The sequence below is a fragment of the Gymnodraco acuticeps genome, unplaced genomic scaffold (assembly GCF_902827175.1).
Source record: "Gymnodraco acuticeps unplaced genomic scaffold, fGymAcu1.1, whole genome shotgun sequence".
NCBI classification, from domain to species: Eukaryota; Metazoa; Chordata; class Actinopteri; order Perciformes; family Bathydraconidae; genus Gymnodraco; species Gymnodraco acuticeps.
This window is the reverse complement of record NW_022989931.1, coordinates 1,218,316-1,236,492: the sequence shown is the minus strand read 5'-3', so window position 1 is coordinate 1,236,492 and position 18,177 is coordinate 1,218,316. Positions and strand designations below refer to the sequence as shown.

The window sequence follows — 18,177 nt, the reverse complement described above, 5'->3', positions numbered from 1 at the left end:
TGGTACCCTTGAGCAAGGCACCGGACAACCCCCTCCCCCCCCCACTCCCATTGATCCCCAGGGGCTGTACAATAGCTGCTCCTAGTACTAGACTCTACATGTGTGACCATTAAAGAAGTTTTCATCCCTCCGATTCTATTTTATTCTAATAGAACTTTGACGTGTGTAAAATTGGCCATTTTGTGCTTTTGTGCAATGTAGTGGAGGGAAAGCAATCTGTGGCTGCTCAGCAATTGCAGCCTGTTCAGGCCTTTAAGTGTCACTTAAAGATTTTAGCAATGTGATGCATCGTTCTCTCAGGTTGAATCATCCGACAATCCAACAATTAAATGAGGAGCTTTGATCTCAAGACAATAAATAATACCCACTCATTAAACAAAGAGGATCAGTACTCATGCTTCTCCGGGGAACTTTATCTCAACAAGGAGATGTTCTGGCTCTTGATAGCTTTTAATAAAATATAGAAAGACGTAGCTTGTCCAGGTTATTCTGTTTAATTAAACTCTGACACATATGCCAACGATTCTTCACTCGGAGGACTTCAAAGCATGACAGCAGTGCACGAAAAACACAATTTAAGGGCACTACAAAAACATTGACTGACAACGGATTTGACAACACAGAGAGAGAAAGAGGGAGAAATGTTCATCTTTAAATTAAACTGACATGAAAATGTTGTTGTTAACAGTTGTGTTCCTTCGCCGCTTTAAAAGCAATCTCCTCTATACGCCAAATGTTCGATACAAAACACCAAAATAAACATGTTCAGCACAGATGGAGCGATGTTTGAAATGACTACTGGAAAGATCTAACAGATAGTTCAAGTCTGACTTCTGCCTTCAGAGAAAAGCTCCTGCTGTTTCTACCTCTAAGAATTGTAATGAGTTCACATTGTATGACAAGGCCGACTGAAACGCCTACCCACATCAACAGTAGGGCTGTGCGATTATGGCAAAAATCATAATCACGATTATTTTGGTCAATAATTGATATCACGATTGTTAAAAACGATTATCTATTTACTTTGAAAACATCCATTTATTGAAAAGAAATATTTGAACAGTATGTTTTTAACAGTTGATTACCCTGAACTTTAAGTATAATTCAACTGAAAAAACAATTATTTGGTTATTTTTTTTTAATAAAAATAATAATCGTTTTATTTCGATTACGTTGTTTTCGTAATCGTTGCAAGCCAAAATCGAGATTAATATACGATTAATTGCACAGCCCTAATGAACAGGATCAGAATATTAAATGAAATGGAAAATGAAGGATACCATGCAGTAACTTGTACAAATAATAATAATGGGTTTCATTTGTAAAGCACTTCCTATTTGACTTCTAATCCCGAAGTGCTACAAGCAGTGAGCATGAACAGTATAAAAACAGTACACAACATGGTAGAATGAACACAAAGTGTGTTGTGTGTAACAGTAAATGTTGCACTAAACACTGTCCTCTCCTATTGTCCTCTCTGCTGGGTTGGATATAGAGGGTGTGCCGCTTACTTTATATTCCAGGCCAGAAACACACTAAATTGGTCGAATTTGCATAAAAGCTGTAGTATAGTCTGTACGTCTATGTTGATGCCTGAAGCGTTGTCAATGACAGCTCTACCTTCCTGAGACGTGATGTCATAAATACTCAAATGTTTTTTTGTCCCCAGTTCTGCTACATAGCGCTCAACGCATTCATGTATATATTACTTTCAAAACACTGTAATCATATGTAGGAAAAAAAGGTGTAACGGTCTTAATATAGAGACCTCCATGCAGGTTAATTAATCACATTCATCCATGTCATTAATACCAGATGACCCCTACGAAAAAGGTTGCCGATTAGGGTGCATTTACCTGCAGCTGGTCGTCACTCAATATTGTTCAACATGAACTGCACAAAAGCAGGGAATGAATAATGAAAGTAAGGACATAAACTCATGCATGTACCTCATCACAGTGCGACACAGAAAAATGGAAGTTGAACGGATATATTTAGCATTAAACTGGCACATTGTTTTCCATGTTGGACCACGCTGTGCGGAAGTGACACATCCAAACTCATATTGTCAACTCAGGAATGGCAAACTTTTCATATTCACTGACGATATTTATCACTTTGCCTCGATAAAAGGAGAGACCTGCTAATCTGGAGAACCTGAGGTTGGAGGCAGTCATGCTTCACAGTCTCATTTCCCATCAGGTAAAATGTCAATGTTGTTATTGGGTGGATGTGCACGCTGTTCCATTGATGGGTTATTAAGCATTTGCGTCACACTGATGTTCCACGCATACACATTTACCCATCCACACTCCGTTCCATTTACGTTGTTTGAGTTCAACACTGTTTTCCTGTTATTGTATTCTCTTTAAAGGTCCCCTATTATACTGTTTTTCATCTATATATTATAGGTCTCAGAAATATACAAAACATGTCTCTGAAGTGTTTGGCTCCAAACATCAAACAGATCATTGCAGCATTACCCATAATCCCCTCTGTTTCAGCCCTGTTTCCAAAGTGCTGATTCTCTGTCTGTTACTTTAGATGAAAATAAGGAGCCCCTCCCCACGCCCCTCTGAGAGATGTTTGGTTACAAAGAACACAATGGTGCTCTAGGAGGAGATTCAGGTGATAAGGTGGGGGGGGGGGTTACCATGGTTGGTGATTGGCCAATGGTTACACAAGACAAAAACACGTTATGACATCATAAAGTGGCCAAAATCTGATCAGCTCATTTTCAGACAGATTTTTATAGAAATGGATCAAAAAGAGAGAATCTTTGTTCCTGAAACTTTCAGAGTCTCTTTCCACAGAGGGGACACATGTTGATGTAGAAGAGACATGAAGAAGAGGGGACACATGTTGATGTAGAAGAGACATGAAGAAGAGGGGACACATGTTGATGTAGAAGAGACATGAAGAAGAGGGGACACATGTTGATGTAGAAGAGACATGAAGAAGAGGGGACACATGTTGATGTAGAAGAGACATGAAGAAGAGGGGACACATGTTGATGTAGAAGAGACATGAAGAAGTGGATTTTGCATAATAGGTGACCTTTAAAGATTAATGTTACTATATAGGAAATTTGCCTCAAAAGAAACAAAGCAGACCTTAGAGGACGTGCAGAAAGATTGAATTGGCTTTATTGTGTGTTGAAGGGGTAATTAAACCACATGGTGGACTGTCAGGTCAGGTGTCTTACAGCAGAGCAGAGATATCACTTCAAAAAAAGAACATTGCCCTTCTTCGTAAACACTTCTCTCGTCACCTCTTCTTTTCTCACACATCCTGTCTTTCTCTTTTCCTCTCAATACCTCTTGTCTTCTGCATTTCATTTCTCCTATTCCAATTATTCTAGCAGTGGGAGAAAACATGTAAAACGAAGCCGCCACCTGGCCGCACGGTGCTCTGTCTCACTCCGTCTGAGGAAGTGCCAGCGTGGGTGAGCTGATGTTGTTCAGCATGAGTCAGTGTGACACGCAGGAAAATGTGATTGATTTACCCAAATAAATTATTCATGTGTCGGGCTGTGCTGGATTGTATGTTTTTACCACGATATATCAATGTGCATGTGTGAAATATTCATACTGTAAAGCTGTACAGCATTCTTGATGTATCTGTATCTCATTTCTGAAGGGTTTGGAGCAAAGAGTGAGTCAGAGGAATGCATGGACAACCTGTGTGTGTGTGTGTGTGTGTGTGTGTGTGTGTGTGTGTGTGTGTGTGTGTGTGTGTGTGTGTGTGTGTGTGTGTGTGTGTGTGTGTGTGTGTGTGTGTGTGTCATCCTATAAAGAGTTATTTATTATACATTCCTATCAGTTGCAGTGACTCTTAAAGAAATGAAAGATTATAAAAAGCACAATTGTAAACCAGAATTACAAAACTTGAAAACAAAACATGTTAGCAGCACTATATCATATTATGGTAACTTCTGAATGAAAAATAGCATCTTAGAGCTTTTAAATGATGTCTTGTAATTATTGACAATGTATGTTTACTCTTATGTCAGTTTCTTTAATACTGTGTATAAGCAAATGTTCACGGAATGAAAACTTCAATTTTAATACCACAGTATGTTGTGCTAAAATTGTAATCTTCTACTTAGGATCAAATGGAAATGCTTGAGTACAGACAGTGTAGAAATATTCCTGATTAATACTTTTACAATATTCAAGAACATGTCAGAGGTGAATACTGTCCAATTTACTCCACTATAGTCAAACATTATATTTAAGGAAAATTAGTCGATTTCCCTAAACAGTTGTTGCCCTGTGAAATATGCTCATTACAGAGACCTAAAGACAGGAAGCAGGGAGACACTTCCAGAAAATGCTTACTTTTTTGGATTTTAAGGTGTCAAAAAGTTAGCGAAAAGACTTTTAGGACCACTGAAGCGTTGTTGCCAGGCAACCGATGAAAGTACAAGGTGCTGCGACAGTTGCAACCTTTATGATGGCGCTGTGAAACAGACACACATGGCTGCGTTCTACCCCCCTCAATTATGTAAAGTGCATCAACAAAATGGAAGTAAAGCTTATTGGCAAGGTCGAAGACTTTCCAGGTTTCTATGAAATAACTTTTAACAAGCTCCGAGGATTAAAAGCCATGCAGACAGCCCTCAGGAAATGAACTATAAGGGGAAAGCATGCCATGTTTGAACCAGACACAATGAGTTCTAATGGTGATAAAACTATAGAGCAAAGCTAACTATACAAAGCGTGCGTGTGTGTGTGTGTGTGTGTGTGTGTGTGTGTGTGTGTGTGTGTGTGTGTCAGAAGGGAGTGCATGTGTAGTCCTGTTTTTTTTTTACGTGTGTGTGTGTGTGTGTGTGTGTGTGTGTGTGTGTGTGTGTGTGTGTGTGTGTGTGTGTGTGTGTGTGTGCGTGTCAGAAGGGAGTGCATGTGTAGTCCTGTTTTTTTTAATGTGTGTGTGGGGGGGTGCGTGTGTGTGTGTGTGTGTGTGTGTGTGTGTGTGTGTGTGTGTGTGTGTGTGTGTGGAAACGGGATTTCTTTGAGTCTTTTGAGCTATGTGACATGTATGGTGGAGCAGGGGACACTGGTGTGACGTTTACCCAGCAGCGGTGCACTCTGTGTGGGCAGGAGGACTGTCGATCTCAGCCTGTCTCCATCCATCAGCTCTGGGGATTGCTCAACAAACTGGCACCTCCGCTGATACACGAGGACTGCTGGATGACTAATGAATGAACACACACACACACACACACACACACACACACACACACACACACACACACACACACACACACACACACACACACACACACACACACACACACACACACACACACACACACACACACACACACACACACACACACACACACACACACACACACACACACACACACACACACACACCTTGCATTCATACTTTCTCTTCAGACTTTCACTACACACTCATTGACATACAAGTATCTGCTCGAAAAAACTCCTCGACACACACAGACCTACAACCTACACACTTCCTGTGTGACCTGCACAGGAAGTCACAGTACATTATTTTGTCACTGCACTCCCTTCTCCGATCTCGCACCTCCTCACCACTGAGCTCTGACTGATGCTGGCGACTGGTTCTCTGATTAAACGACAAGTTGATGCGATCAAATCTCTCCACTGATGCATGATAATTAGCTTTACACATTTGAAAGTGCGCTTGACACAGCAGTATTAAGGAGAATATGTAGTGGGTGTCATGAAACCGTCCTAAGCATTCCTGGTACACTCTAGGGTGTTTGCAGAGTGATGCACTGATTTATGCATTAATTATCAGTTTGATTGATAAATAAAACTTCCTCCTCGCAAAAAGCTTCTCAACTAACTGCTAAGGCGTTGGGAGTGGGAGGACACATTGGGATGATGTTGGAGTGTCATTGAATGCAAATTAAAAAGACAAACCAACTCTCAGCTGTATAACCACATAATGATAACAGAACTTAAAAGTCCAATCTGATGGGTTCCTATGTTAAAAAAGGTTTAAGTAAGTAAGAACCACAATTTACTAGAATCATCCTATAGGGAAGGTTTTCCTAATTACTGAACCTCCATGTATTTTAATAGAAATGAAGAACCTTTCCTTAAGCTGCTTCTGGGTGTTACTCCTAAATATCGTATGTGCTTTAACTTTATTATTGCAGAAGATAAAAAGTATAAAACGTCATGAAAGCTTTAGCGCAAGTTCAATAAGGAAGACCTAACAATGAGTCACTTCCATGTCACTCTATTGCTCTCTCCCCCCTCATTAAATGCGTGGGCGTCACCCCTCAGCAGCCAATTGCTGCACATGTTAAATTCCTTAAATGCCTGCTCTTCCTCCCTGTCAGTTGTCATTTCAGGTGACCACACGCAACCCGCCTCCACCCCTCTCGCCTCCCGTCTCCTCCAGGACAAAGCTAAACCTTCCTCCTTCAGACCGGTCCCACCTACTTATCACCACCACCAGTGTCTAGAGTCTCGGAGCGGTTCTTTCCCTCCTGAACGATTATCCTGCAAACCGGGGCCTAATCGCCAAACACCATTCCATTCTCCTGTCGTATTATCATGGCAATCATTTCATTCATATGACGTGTAACAATAAATATGTATTCCATACATCACGTCTCTCCGGTTTGAAGAGCTGTCTGTGAAATACTTTTGACAACTAAAAGTGCCTTTTTCTTCAATTCAAATCACACAAGCAGATGTTGCCTTTTCTCCAGAACACATGGAATAAACAAGCTTTAACATTCTGTTTCTCTGCACAGAAACTTTTGAATCTCTCAATGTTTTCATTGCTCTTGCTTCCTCTCCATCCATCCCTCAGTTTTGCCCTGAATGACTTTGTACCAACTGGTGAGCTGGGACACACACACCGTCTGTGTTGTGTTACAGGCTCCAGTGAAGACAGAAAATAAAACACACATTACCTTTAATAGATACCCACTCTGTACCCATTCATGCAAACACCGGAACACATTATGACAGTATTTATACATGCATACACACACATCTCTTTCTTTTCATCCTATCTAATGGGTCCTTAGCATTTTCCATTGGGGGCTAGCCAACATCCTCCTTTCTACCTGGAAGAGGCTATGAACCTAAACACAGACTCTTGTATGTGCAAGGTGTCTCAAATATCATGTTCTCAGGAAACAAAGTGCAGTCTCTTTTGGATGCCTTTGATCTCCTTCAGATGTGAGTGCATTTCACATTTTTAAGGGAAGGGATCAATGCACCTGCAGCTTAATAACCTCTCTGCAACAGCCCTGTCTAAGATTTAATAAACTTATGCACGCTTAAACTCTAATTACTTCATATTTTAAAGAGCAAAAGTGCTGCGCTGGGTGTAAACAATGTAAGACTCAAACAATCAGTGACTGTAATTTCATTTTTAAATGTGCATTCTAATCTTGGAAGAGAAAAAGTCCCTCTTCATCAAGTGCTTGGTTCATGCCGTTAGTCTCTCCTTAATCCCTGGTACCTATGGAAGCTGCAGTATACTGTAGGAAAATGGGTACCGTTACATTCTTGGCATTGACTTGTTAGTGAGATACTGATTTCTTTGAAACCTAGCTAAAAAGACACAACAGAAATAAACCATTGGAGTTGTCAAAAGGCATATTTTGTATGGAAGCAACCCATCTCCCCTTTCCTCTATCTGCTGCTCATTGCCCCTGCCCTCAGATGTTTGATGCCCTACATCAGGCTACTCACACCTTTGTTACTTCTGTGAGGAAATTATTCCGTGAACAACAAGATGTTACTTTAGGTAGGTTCTGTAATAACCAATCCTCAGTGTTATTGCTACGTGGCTGTTCATATAGAAATTACGACACACACATTGAATGCTTTTTGTGGTTAAAGGATAAACTGGATGTAGGTTGATCACTGGACAAAGTGTGTGTGTTTTCCTCATGGCATCGCCTCAGGCTGGGTTGAACCTGTCGATGGTCCAGAACGCCCTGGGATTAATGAATGAGGCATTCACACCATGTAACGTAATCAATCTCTCAGAGGAGTGTTGTATACACACTCTTACTCACTTTCAAGACACAGAAACAACATGGACCAACACATACACACATCAAGGCACGGTCAGGTGTCACATCTTGTGCAGAAAAACCTCAACAATTGAGCAAACAGTTAAAAGAAACTGTATTAAATATTGTTACACACACAAAAACAGAAGGGGATCATCTTCACAGTTTAGCACCTAAATTGGACTGTGGCTGGAACCCATTTCCGAAAATGTAATGAGGCCAACACACGCCATCTCATTAAGAGAATGAATTTGAATGCCAGCAGTGGGAGCACTATTTGGCAAGAAGTAAGGCCAGATGCCTATCACTGTCTCGGTTAATACTGCAGACCATCAGAAATTCCTAGAGAGTACACAGAGTAATACACATGCTGTTCTTTTGCACACATTTTCACAGCATGGATCTAAATACACAAACACACACAGCAGCATCTGTTCCTACACAACTGCTTACTAATGAAACCATCAAAGGACACTTTTCTTCCTGTTTGTTCGTCTCCTACCACGTGTGGAAGTGTTTCTGTTTATAAATGTGAATATTGTGTTTTTACATGCTCCGTATATTTGTTGATATAAGTGAGTTTGTGTGTATTATTTTATGGCTGTTAAGGTTAAAGGTGGGGTAGGTAAGTTTGAGAAACCGGCTCGAGATACACTTTGTTATATTCCATGGAATGCTCTTAACATCCCGATAGCAATGAATATCTGAAGTGCTTTGACAACAAATCCATACAAAAATGTCATCTGTGGAAGCCGTAGTACTGTAAAGAGCACGACCAATCATCTGAGCCGGCCCGGCTAAAGTAACTGGATGGCCTACCTGCCTGTCAGCCTTCCATCTGTGCACAAACTTATCTCGTGCCCTCATTGGTCATGTTCGTTTGTGTGTGTTGGAGAAGGGGCTCTGTAAGGAAGTGGCAGATTTGTTCCGGCTGTGTATTTTCAAATTCTAGCGCACTCGAGCTGGTTTCTCCAAAATTACCAACCCCACCTTTAACACGATAATAACATCTTATCCAAATTCTATTTAACACCACCATGTCTTCTCCGGAAGCAAAAATTGCACATTGTGGACACAAATCGTAGAAGTGAAGATATTTATTGTTAGCTGTTGTTAATCTATCTTCTCATGGAAGGATAGATTTAACAACTTAACTCTCAAAAACGGAGCTGGAGCAACCAACAGAGTGTTGGAGGGAACCTTGGGATTTTAGCCTCTGCAGACCATTTACATGCACACAAACCTCACAGACTACAGATAAGGGAGAACCCCAAAAATAATAAAGGGGCCCCTTTAAATACTTAAATAAACGTCTTCTATGATACATTTCAAACAGATTAAAATGTAGTATTTTTTTAATTTGTTTAGATTAAAGGTGGGGTAGGTCATTTTGGAGAAACCAGCTCGAGTGCGCTAGAATTTGAAAATACACAACCGGAAAAAATATGCCACTTCCTTACAGAGCCCCTCCTCCAACACACACGAACGAACATGACCAATGAGGGCACGAGATAAGTTTGTGCACAGATGGAAGGCTGACAGGCAGGTAGGCCATCCAGTTATTTTAGCCGGGCCGGCTCAGACGATTGGTCGTGCTTTTTATAGTAAGGATTTTTTGTCAATATTTTTTAATATATTCATTACTATCGGGATGTTAAGAGCATTCCATGGAATATAACAAAAAGTGTTTCTGAAATAAATTACATACCCCACCTTTAACTATGAATCATAATATTAATCACAATAATATATTTTATTGATTGACATCCATAATCATTTTAAAATGTCTATTAGTGATTGTATTTATTGCCCATACATCTTTGTTTTTTGCATGTTTCTGTATCGACTTTGACTTTTGTATTTACAGGCTTACATGTGCTTGTGTGTAAGCAACAGTACAAGTATGTGTGTATATGTGTGGTTACATACTACTTACTCCCTGCTACCTAGCAACAACACACACTGCAGTGACTGAAGGAGAGCGACCACTATGACATCCATTCCATTAATGACATGTGACACACTGAAATGACTGTAAATCAATGCAGGACAATACAGCCATAACAAGGGTTTTTTCACTGTGAAGACATTGCAATGCAACTTTGAAGTTTGAATTTAATTGTTATAAATAACAAGTCACATCTCGTATGCAATCACTTTTATTGTGGATAGTTTTGTCGGTGGACGCGCCGGCGCGTCCAGGTGCGCATAATTTTACGTAATTAATCATATATTTTTCGATTATAAGGAGTAGAAATATGATTCAGATATCCGCGGGATCGCTGGAAGAGTAGCTTTCCAGCGGTATCTCCTGTGAGACTGTAACCAGGGCACAGCAGCCAATATGGCCGCTCAAAGCAGCTTGACTTTACACTGTGTGGGATTGGTGGATTCGTGTGTCCGTCAAGGAAATCTCGGCCGGCAGCCATCATGGTCTAAAATGACCAATGGACATCGAGAAATCACTAAGGACCTACCCACCAAGTTAAAAAAAACATAAACCACGTGTCTCCCATCAGTTTAGGTCTGTGAGGAGAGAGAGAGAGAGAGACAGAGAAAATGGCTAAAAAAACCGTTAGAGTTGCAGACTTCGCTAGAGATTTTTTTCGCTAGCAGCAGTGAAGATAGAGCCTCAGAACCTGAAGTTTTCAACTCTTCTGAAGAAGAAGAATACAAAGACAACAACAAGGATCCATTTGGACATGGGTAGGTGTAAATATTACAGTAATAGTGTACTGGCAATGTGTGGGGAATACCGCGAAAATGAACAATAGGTTTATTGATATATATTTTTTATCGATAGTCATGAATTGGACAAAATAGACTCTCCATTAGCAAACGTTTACTCTGTTAACGTTATTTTGGTGTGTAAAAGTGAGATTACATGTGTAGAGGATTAAATTAATCATGTATTCGTCCCACAACGGAGACATTTACAGTGACATGTTTTTGCCATCGATTATTTTATCATACTGTTCTGTGCAGATGAGACTTTGTCATAGATTTATTTATATGTGTGCCTGTTATTATTTTACCGTCCTGTACAGATGAGACTTTGTAATCAGATGTAGCCTATGTATATGTGTGTCTGTGATTTTATACTGAATGTAAAGTAACTGGAAGTGTGTGTGTGTGTGTGTGTGTGTGTGTGTGTGTGTGTGTGTGTGTGTCTGTGTGTGTGTGTGTGTCTGTGTGTGTGTGTGTGTGTGTGTGTGTGTGTGTGTGTGTGTGTGTGTGTGTGTGTGTGAGTGAGAGAGAGATCGAGAGAGACTCCTTCTCCAACCTCCCAAACTTTCTTTTTATGTGTGCATTGTTATTTGTGCTTGAGCAACATTTTACTTGAACTTTATTTCAATGAAATTAGTTGTAATTATTGTCCTACATTTTAATTTGTTTTACAGAGATGTTTCACAGCTGCCTGGGCCTAGTGGCCCACAGGCGGCGTTTATCCAGCAGCCAGAACATCCATCTGTGCCTGCCCCCAGGTCAAGATCTACCGTGGCTCAAGGGCCTTCACCAGAGCCATCACCACCAAGGACCAGCAGACCAGCATCACGACAGCTGCCTCCACCTCCATCTGCGGCTGCCACCAGGTCAAGATACACCTCAGCACAAAGGCTCCACCACAGCCATCACCTTCAACCCAGCCAGCAAGGAGGTCTCGTGGAGGTCTCGTATAGCACTTGTACACCCCACCTACACAGCAGCCCATGCACCATCACCCCCATCTTCACAGCAGCCAGACCCACTGTCTTGGAAGACAGACAAAGACCTTGACACTGTCTTGACATTTATAATGAATAGTTGGTTTGAAAATTCTGATGTTCAATATTGTAAATAGTTAGATTTTCCAGTTTCTTATATTTATATAAATAGTTGGTTGAAAAAAACATATTTATAATAAATTGTTGATTGAAAAAAAAAGGTTGAATGCTCAATTTGTATTTGTACACATCACATGAACCTTGGTATGTAATATGAAGTCATGATTCAGTCCTAATGTATCTCAGTCCCTGCTGTGGTGAAAGTAGAGTGATAAACACCTGTTTTACTCAAAATTTGAATTTAATGTTTTTCATTTTAGACATGAATTACACATTTATATACAGTGTAATTCAAATATTTCACTGCTTTTGTGATCCTAAGACTTTGGTAACCAAATCTAAAACACCAAAACAATTCGATCACATGAGTAAATTTGTGTTTTCACAAAAGTTTTGAAGATTTTCCGAAAATCGGATGTCAAATTTTAAGCTTTTGAGCTACTTATCTCATCAAACAGTGCTCTAAGGTGAGTAATTTGCATATATAGCAATCCCAGAGATTGTCCTGAACAGAAATAAATACATTTAAAAGGTGATTTAAGAAAACATCTAAAAATCGAGAAAATACCCTTAGACTCCAGAGGGTTAAAGCCGTATATGAATTTAATGAGTTCAGCAGAATGTATTAGGATCAGTGACATTAGATACCAGTTGCCCGTAGGTCTTAAAGTTGACTTCAAGCAAACAGAAATGACGACTTCAAAGAAACTCCACAAATGAGGAAAAGTTTCAATATAAATCCCACACCAGAAATCACTTTGGCATTTAAAGATTTAACAGATGGTGAAATGATTGCTAAATGCATTTTTCACGCAAAAAAAGAGACTGAATTTAATTTGACTGAATCAAGAGGAATATAAACTGTTCCCCCCAACACATTGAGTTCAGTGTGAAATGGCACCAAAACGCATTGAGACTGCCATGTTTTTGGAGTTAGCAGATTTGATTGAGATGCTTACATTTCTCTGCTTGTTTTGAATGTGTACAAAGAAATGGTTTGCTTAGACAAACTATTAAAACACAATTAGTTGAATGCATAGAGTTTATTTTGGAGTCCGTCTACCACACGGGTCAGACATCACTCAATAGAATTTGCCCTCAAAAGGAAGTGCAGAGAACCCCTGTTGCATCTAATGGACGTCATTTATCCTTCGACAAACTAAAAACATACATGTTCACTCACGTAAGTAGATACTATTACAACAGTCCACTTGACACTAACATTGTGCCTTGGCATTTTAACATCTGAGACACACACACACACACACACACACACACACACACACACACACACACACACACACACACACACACACACACACACACACACACACACACACACACACACACACACACACACACACACACACACACACCACACACACACACACACACACACACACCACACACACACACACACACACACACACACACACACCACACACACACACACACAAAACCAACCTTCCTCCTCCAGCACCAGTCACTTTTCTGCCATCTCCGCTGAACACTTTAACATATTATTAACATTTTAAACTGTATACCCCGGTTATCTAGGCCCTTTTTGTTTTGTTGTTGTTGTTTGATGTATATATGTCACTGTAGGACCTCGAGAAACGATATTTCGATATTTCTGGATGTACAACATGTAGAATTCTTGACAATAAAGCTGACTTTGACTTTTGACTTTGATCTGAGATGTCAATGCCCATAAAACAAACACAGCAAAGCAAGTACAAATGTTCTGTGATTAGCAAACAATCTGCACTCCTTTAAAAACAATTCCTTTATCTGTAAATCACCAGGTCTAAAGTGTAAGTACATGAAGATGACTGCAACAACACAAACTGCTCTTCAAATCTAAATCCCAGACATTCACTGTGACTGTTGGAAATAATCTTTGGTTTACATCTGCTTTACTTACATGAAGTCGATGTTTGGCTAATGATGTCATTTGTAGTCATCTCCAAAACAACTCAATTAAAACTCTTCCTTTGCAAACATTATTTTTTGGGAGTTCAAATGTATTACGGTGTTGCATTTATCAGTACCACCGACACTAGAGCTGGTATACCATATCCAAATGATTAATTGAATGCAAGAAAACATTATAAAGTAAATATCATTCAATAGCTAAAGAGTAGAATATGTCTGCATATCAAACTGAAAACAAAACACAGCTTTGATTATCATCTGAATCGTTAAATGCATTTTCCTCAAATCTTCCTGCCAATGTGCTCTCGATATGGGATTATATTCCTAATCTCACTGATGTTTCTTTATCTCACTTAAATGGTTTATGTAAGGCCGTGGTTGTGAGCAGATGTAACGACTTAACCCCCGCAACCTCAGCTGTCCCGTCTGAGCAAATAAAAGGTCAACATCCGGCCTCGCAGCCCCTCCTCTGACGGTTCCACTTCCTCCTTCTCACAGCGCTCCCCTTCTAAAAGGTCTGCTGGGACGGGAAGGGATGTGGGGTTTCACCACCCTCACCATGCGGCGGTGGGTGGGCGTTCTGGAGCAAGTGTGTGAAACAGATACATAGATCCATGCATAATGTATTTGTTGTCTATATACTGTATGCAGTGATATAAAAGCAGACAGCGAGAAACAGGACATACAGTGTGTATTCTGTTAAAAGAACAGAGCCTGCTTTTCCATGAACCAACTCCCTGTCCAACAATCTGCCACATGTTCATATAAATAATTGTAACAAAGTCACACAGGATATGATGCGATTTATATTGCCAGGTGTTTCAAATCAACTGAAAAACTACTTAACATGAGCATCGACTGCTTCCAACACTGAGTAGACTCAATCAAATCTCAGCATTGTCTACTACGTTTGATTGACAGGTGATCTCTTGGATGTGCAGTGCAGAAACAACACAGCAAACAGTGCAACACAGAAAAGGATTTTGCAGATGACCAGTGTATTCCAAAGAACAAGACACTATCTCTAAAGATTCGAGCACAGCCAAGATACAAACAGTTGTGGATCGATATAGTCTACAGAAAGCTTGTGTCATGTTGACAATCCCATTGGGACCAAAACAGCATCAGGCAGAAGAGCAACAATGTGTTTGTTTAGACGGACACGAACCAGAATAGCTCATCTCACATGTTTGCAATAAGCTGCAAATGAGTTAATGAATCTGGATGATAGAGAGAAAACTAAAAAGGATAATTAAAATGAAATGGTGGCAATTTCACACCAGAGAAACCTATCTGTGGTAAACTGAAGGCAGTTTTAAAATCAGTAGCTTAAACTGAATATAGCTTTAAAAGTGTCCCTCCAGGGCTTTTCCCAGAGCCACTCTTTTTAAAGCCAATGTCTAAACCAGTGATGAAAGATTCAAAAAATAATGCAGAAGTGGTTGTTACTGTACATTCACCCTCGTTAACAGGTTGGCCTTCTCCAAGAACCCCACATCTGTTTTAGCTTCTAGTGCTGCGTAACAATTTGGAAGTGATTGGCCAGTGTCTCATTTACTGACTCCATTGTTGTAATTGAGTCTGCAATACACACATACACACCTGTAGTGCATTCATAGTCATTCAACTCTAAATAATTCAGGTCTGTGTCTCCCGTGTTTTATGCACAGCACACTGTAGCTGGAGCAACAGGTGATCACATCCAAAAGAAATCGCACTGACATGCAGAGATGTAGCCAATACTTCAATCCACAGATATCAGATTTTAGATATATATAAAATGCAATTATCCTCATAGCCAGGACATCTTAACCGGCAACGTCTAAAAAAAATGGTAGGAAAGATAAAAGTAACCCAGTCAGAAAATGTGTTTTTATGCTGAATGTGTGTATTGGGGTGGAAAGACATGGATGTGCATGTGTGAGTGAAAAGAGAGTCCACAACAAAATGTAAACTATCATGTGTGTGGTGGCCCAAGCTGGTTATTACCATCAAGGGAAAATCAGGTAATAATAAACCTATTAATTTGAAAGAATGAACAGGGGGAATAAAGTGTTGAAGCAAAGTGCTATATAAGGATTTAAAGTGCGAGTACTCACACAAACGCATGGTAGACGAACGCCCATTCCCTCGGTCTCTCCAACACGTTGTAGAGGTAATTCTGGAGCCGCCGGTATCGCGCGTTCCTGCGGCCGCTCTGCGCGCTGTAGATCAGCGGCTTCCCGAGCAGGCTGAGCCGGGCTCCCTGCTTCCTCTCCGACCCCAACGCACCTGCCGTGGAAGGAGACAGGAGACCGTCACCTACTCGCCCCGCGTTATTCATTGCCCTGCGCCCAGACTCCACATCTTTTAGTGCGTTGTCCTGCGCCCTGCTTCCAGTCGAGGTCTTCAGCCAGAGCCCAGTGCCGCTGCTCTCGTCTCCGGTGTGACTGCGCGGCATGGCATCACCAGCTCACACACACACATGTAGCCTCGTGCGCCAGAGGGTGTTTGACTACTTTCACTATACAGCAAGTAAAACAAAGCAGTGGTTAAAGAGTTAACTAGCTGCTCTCATCCTGTCATCCATGTGAGCAGGTCCACCGTACTGTTTGGGAACTTTGGCCATCTGCGAAAAGCTGGAGAAGAGTGGGGTTATGAAGGAGTGGGTCCATTGGAGACACTTGGCTGGGGGAGGGCTCTCTCCCACCCTCCCTCACTCTCTTTCTTACTCTCACTCACTCTCACTTTCCGTCTTGCTTCTTTCTGTCAAAGTGTGTTGAGGCTGCCGGTGCCGGTGCTGCCCCGGACCATTCTCGCTTTTACGCATCGGGCAGAGAAAGCCACAGCTCAGACAACACCACCAGAAACACAACGTTAGGTGATCTCCACATCCAAAGTTGCGGCTTTATCTATAAATGTCCTTTTTGAATAACACGTGAATTGAAAAAACGTTAAAAGACAAAAGTGCACCGATGACGCAGGTTTTACGCAGGCAATATTTCCCTATGTCCTAAACAACCAGCGTGATATTTATTTATTTATTTTTATAAAACATCAAGGCCAACACGGCGCATTCATCTGTCACTTAAGTTATGCTTTGAAAGACTTCTAACTGTGTTATTTTAGCATTTTATTAAGTCAGATTTAACTGTCAATTCAACTTAATCTCTAAATCGGTTGAAAATGCATCATCAACTCGAGAATATATTCAGAGAATCAAACGGAACCGAACCGGCTTTATAAATATTAACTGCTGCGTCACTGTCCACCGATCATGTGACCCATGGAAAGCACGGGCTACTTTGGCTTGTCTTCTGAGGCTTTCACGGTGTTACTGAATAGGCCTACCACACGAAATATCCTGCACTAAAATGTACAGCTTGATGCATCCATTTCTATTCCTAAAGTTTTAATGAGTTGTTTTTTTCAATGTCTATGACTGATTTATTTGACAATAGTTAAGACATAGCCTATGTTACAAACAGTCGTGATCTTAAGGCTCAGTTTAGTATTGTTCAATCAAATACCTAAGAACAGATTTGTTTTTATGCAAATGTTCCCATTGTTTTGGCTTCGTGCAACTGAGAGAATTTGTTGAAGAGAATTTAAAAAAAAAATTATTTGGACTTTCCGACTTTATCCACCCAACACTCGAGATGGCGTCAGCAATATAAAGCCCTCGTTTTCTTTTTGTAAATGTGAGCCCATCACATGGCCAATATGAGCAAGACATGTTTTTTTCTCCTTGTTGGAATTTAAGACTGTGATTATAGCGTGACATCTAGTGGTCAAACAGCAGCATTACACAAAGAGCCCATGGGACATCAATCTGGATTCAATTTGAAGATAACTAAACCGTAACTTTGATATAGAAAACAGCAATATAAATTAAAACATGAAACAACAAAAATAATAATAAAAACTTAATATTCACTAACGATCTGAAGTGATAATTGACCAGCAGTATATTGCAATAGTATGCAGTGGCAGTTCTAGAACATTTGACATGGGGTGGCAAGAGGTCATGCCAGGGTGGCATGGGAGGGCCGACAGTACGTGGTATTTTATACTGTTTATATAACCTATTTATTGTTAAATCATGCCCTAAACAAGGTGTTCAGACCAACAAACTCAAATATAGTATAAAACTGCAGAAAATACTCATGATACCCTAGAATTCTGTTTACTGTAAGTACAGTAAAAGTACTTAGTTATAATTAAGTGCACAAATGACATCACCCATCTCTTAAGAGAGCTAAAGGTGACCTGTGCAGCAACACATTTCAATACATATGTCAATACTAAGAGCCGCTAGATTGTGCTGCTGTAATGGAATATGTAAGGAGAATAAGAAGATACCATGTGGTCCAGCTGGAGCTTCATCTGCCTCTGTCC

At 40.4% G+C, this 18,177-nt stretch overlaps 1 protein-coding gene across 1 annotated transcript in view; it reads right to left on the bottom strand.

The window, feature by feature from the left end:
* The window catches only part of kcnq5a (potassium voltage-gated channel, KQT-like subfamily, member 5a), a 131,973-nt gene extending 115,557 nt beyond the window's left edge, over positions 1-16,416 (bottom strand). Inside the window, 1 exon segment of the mRNA XM_034209954.1 lies at positions 15,900-16,416. Coding sequence (XP_034065845.1) covers positions 15,900-16,240 — 341 coding nt within the window. The 5' untranslated portion in view covers positions 16,241-16,416.
* Between the last annotated feature and the right edge of the window lie 1,761 nt (positions 16,417-18,177).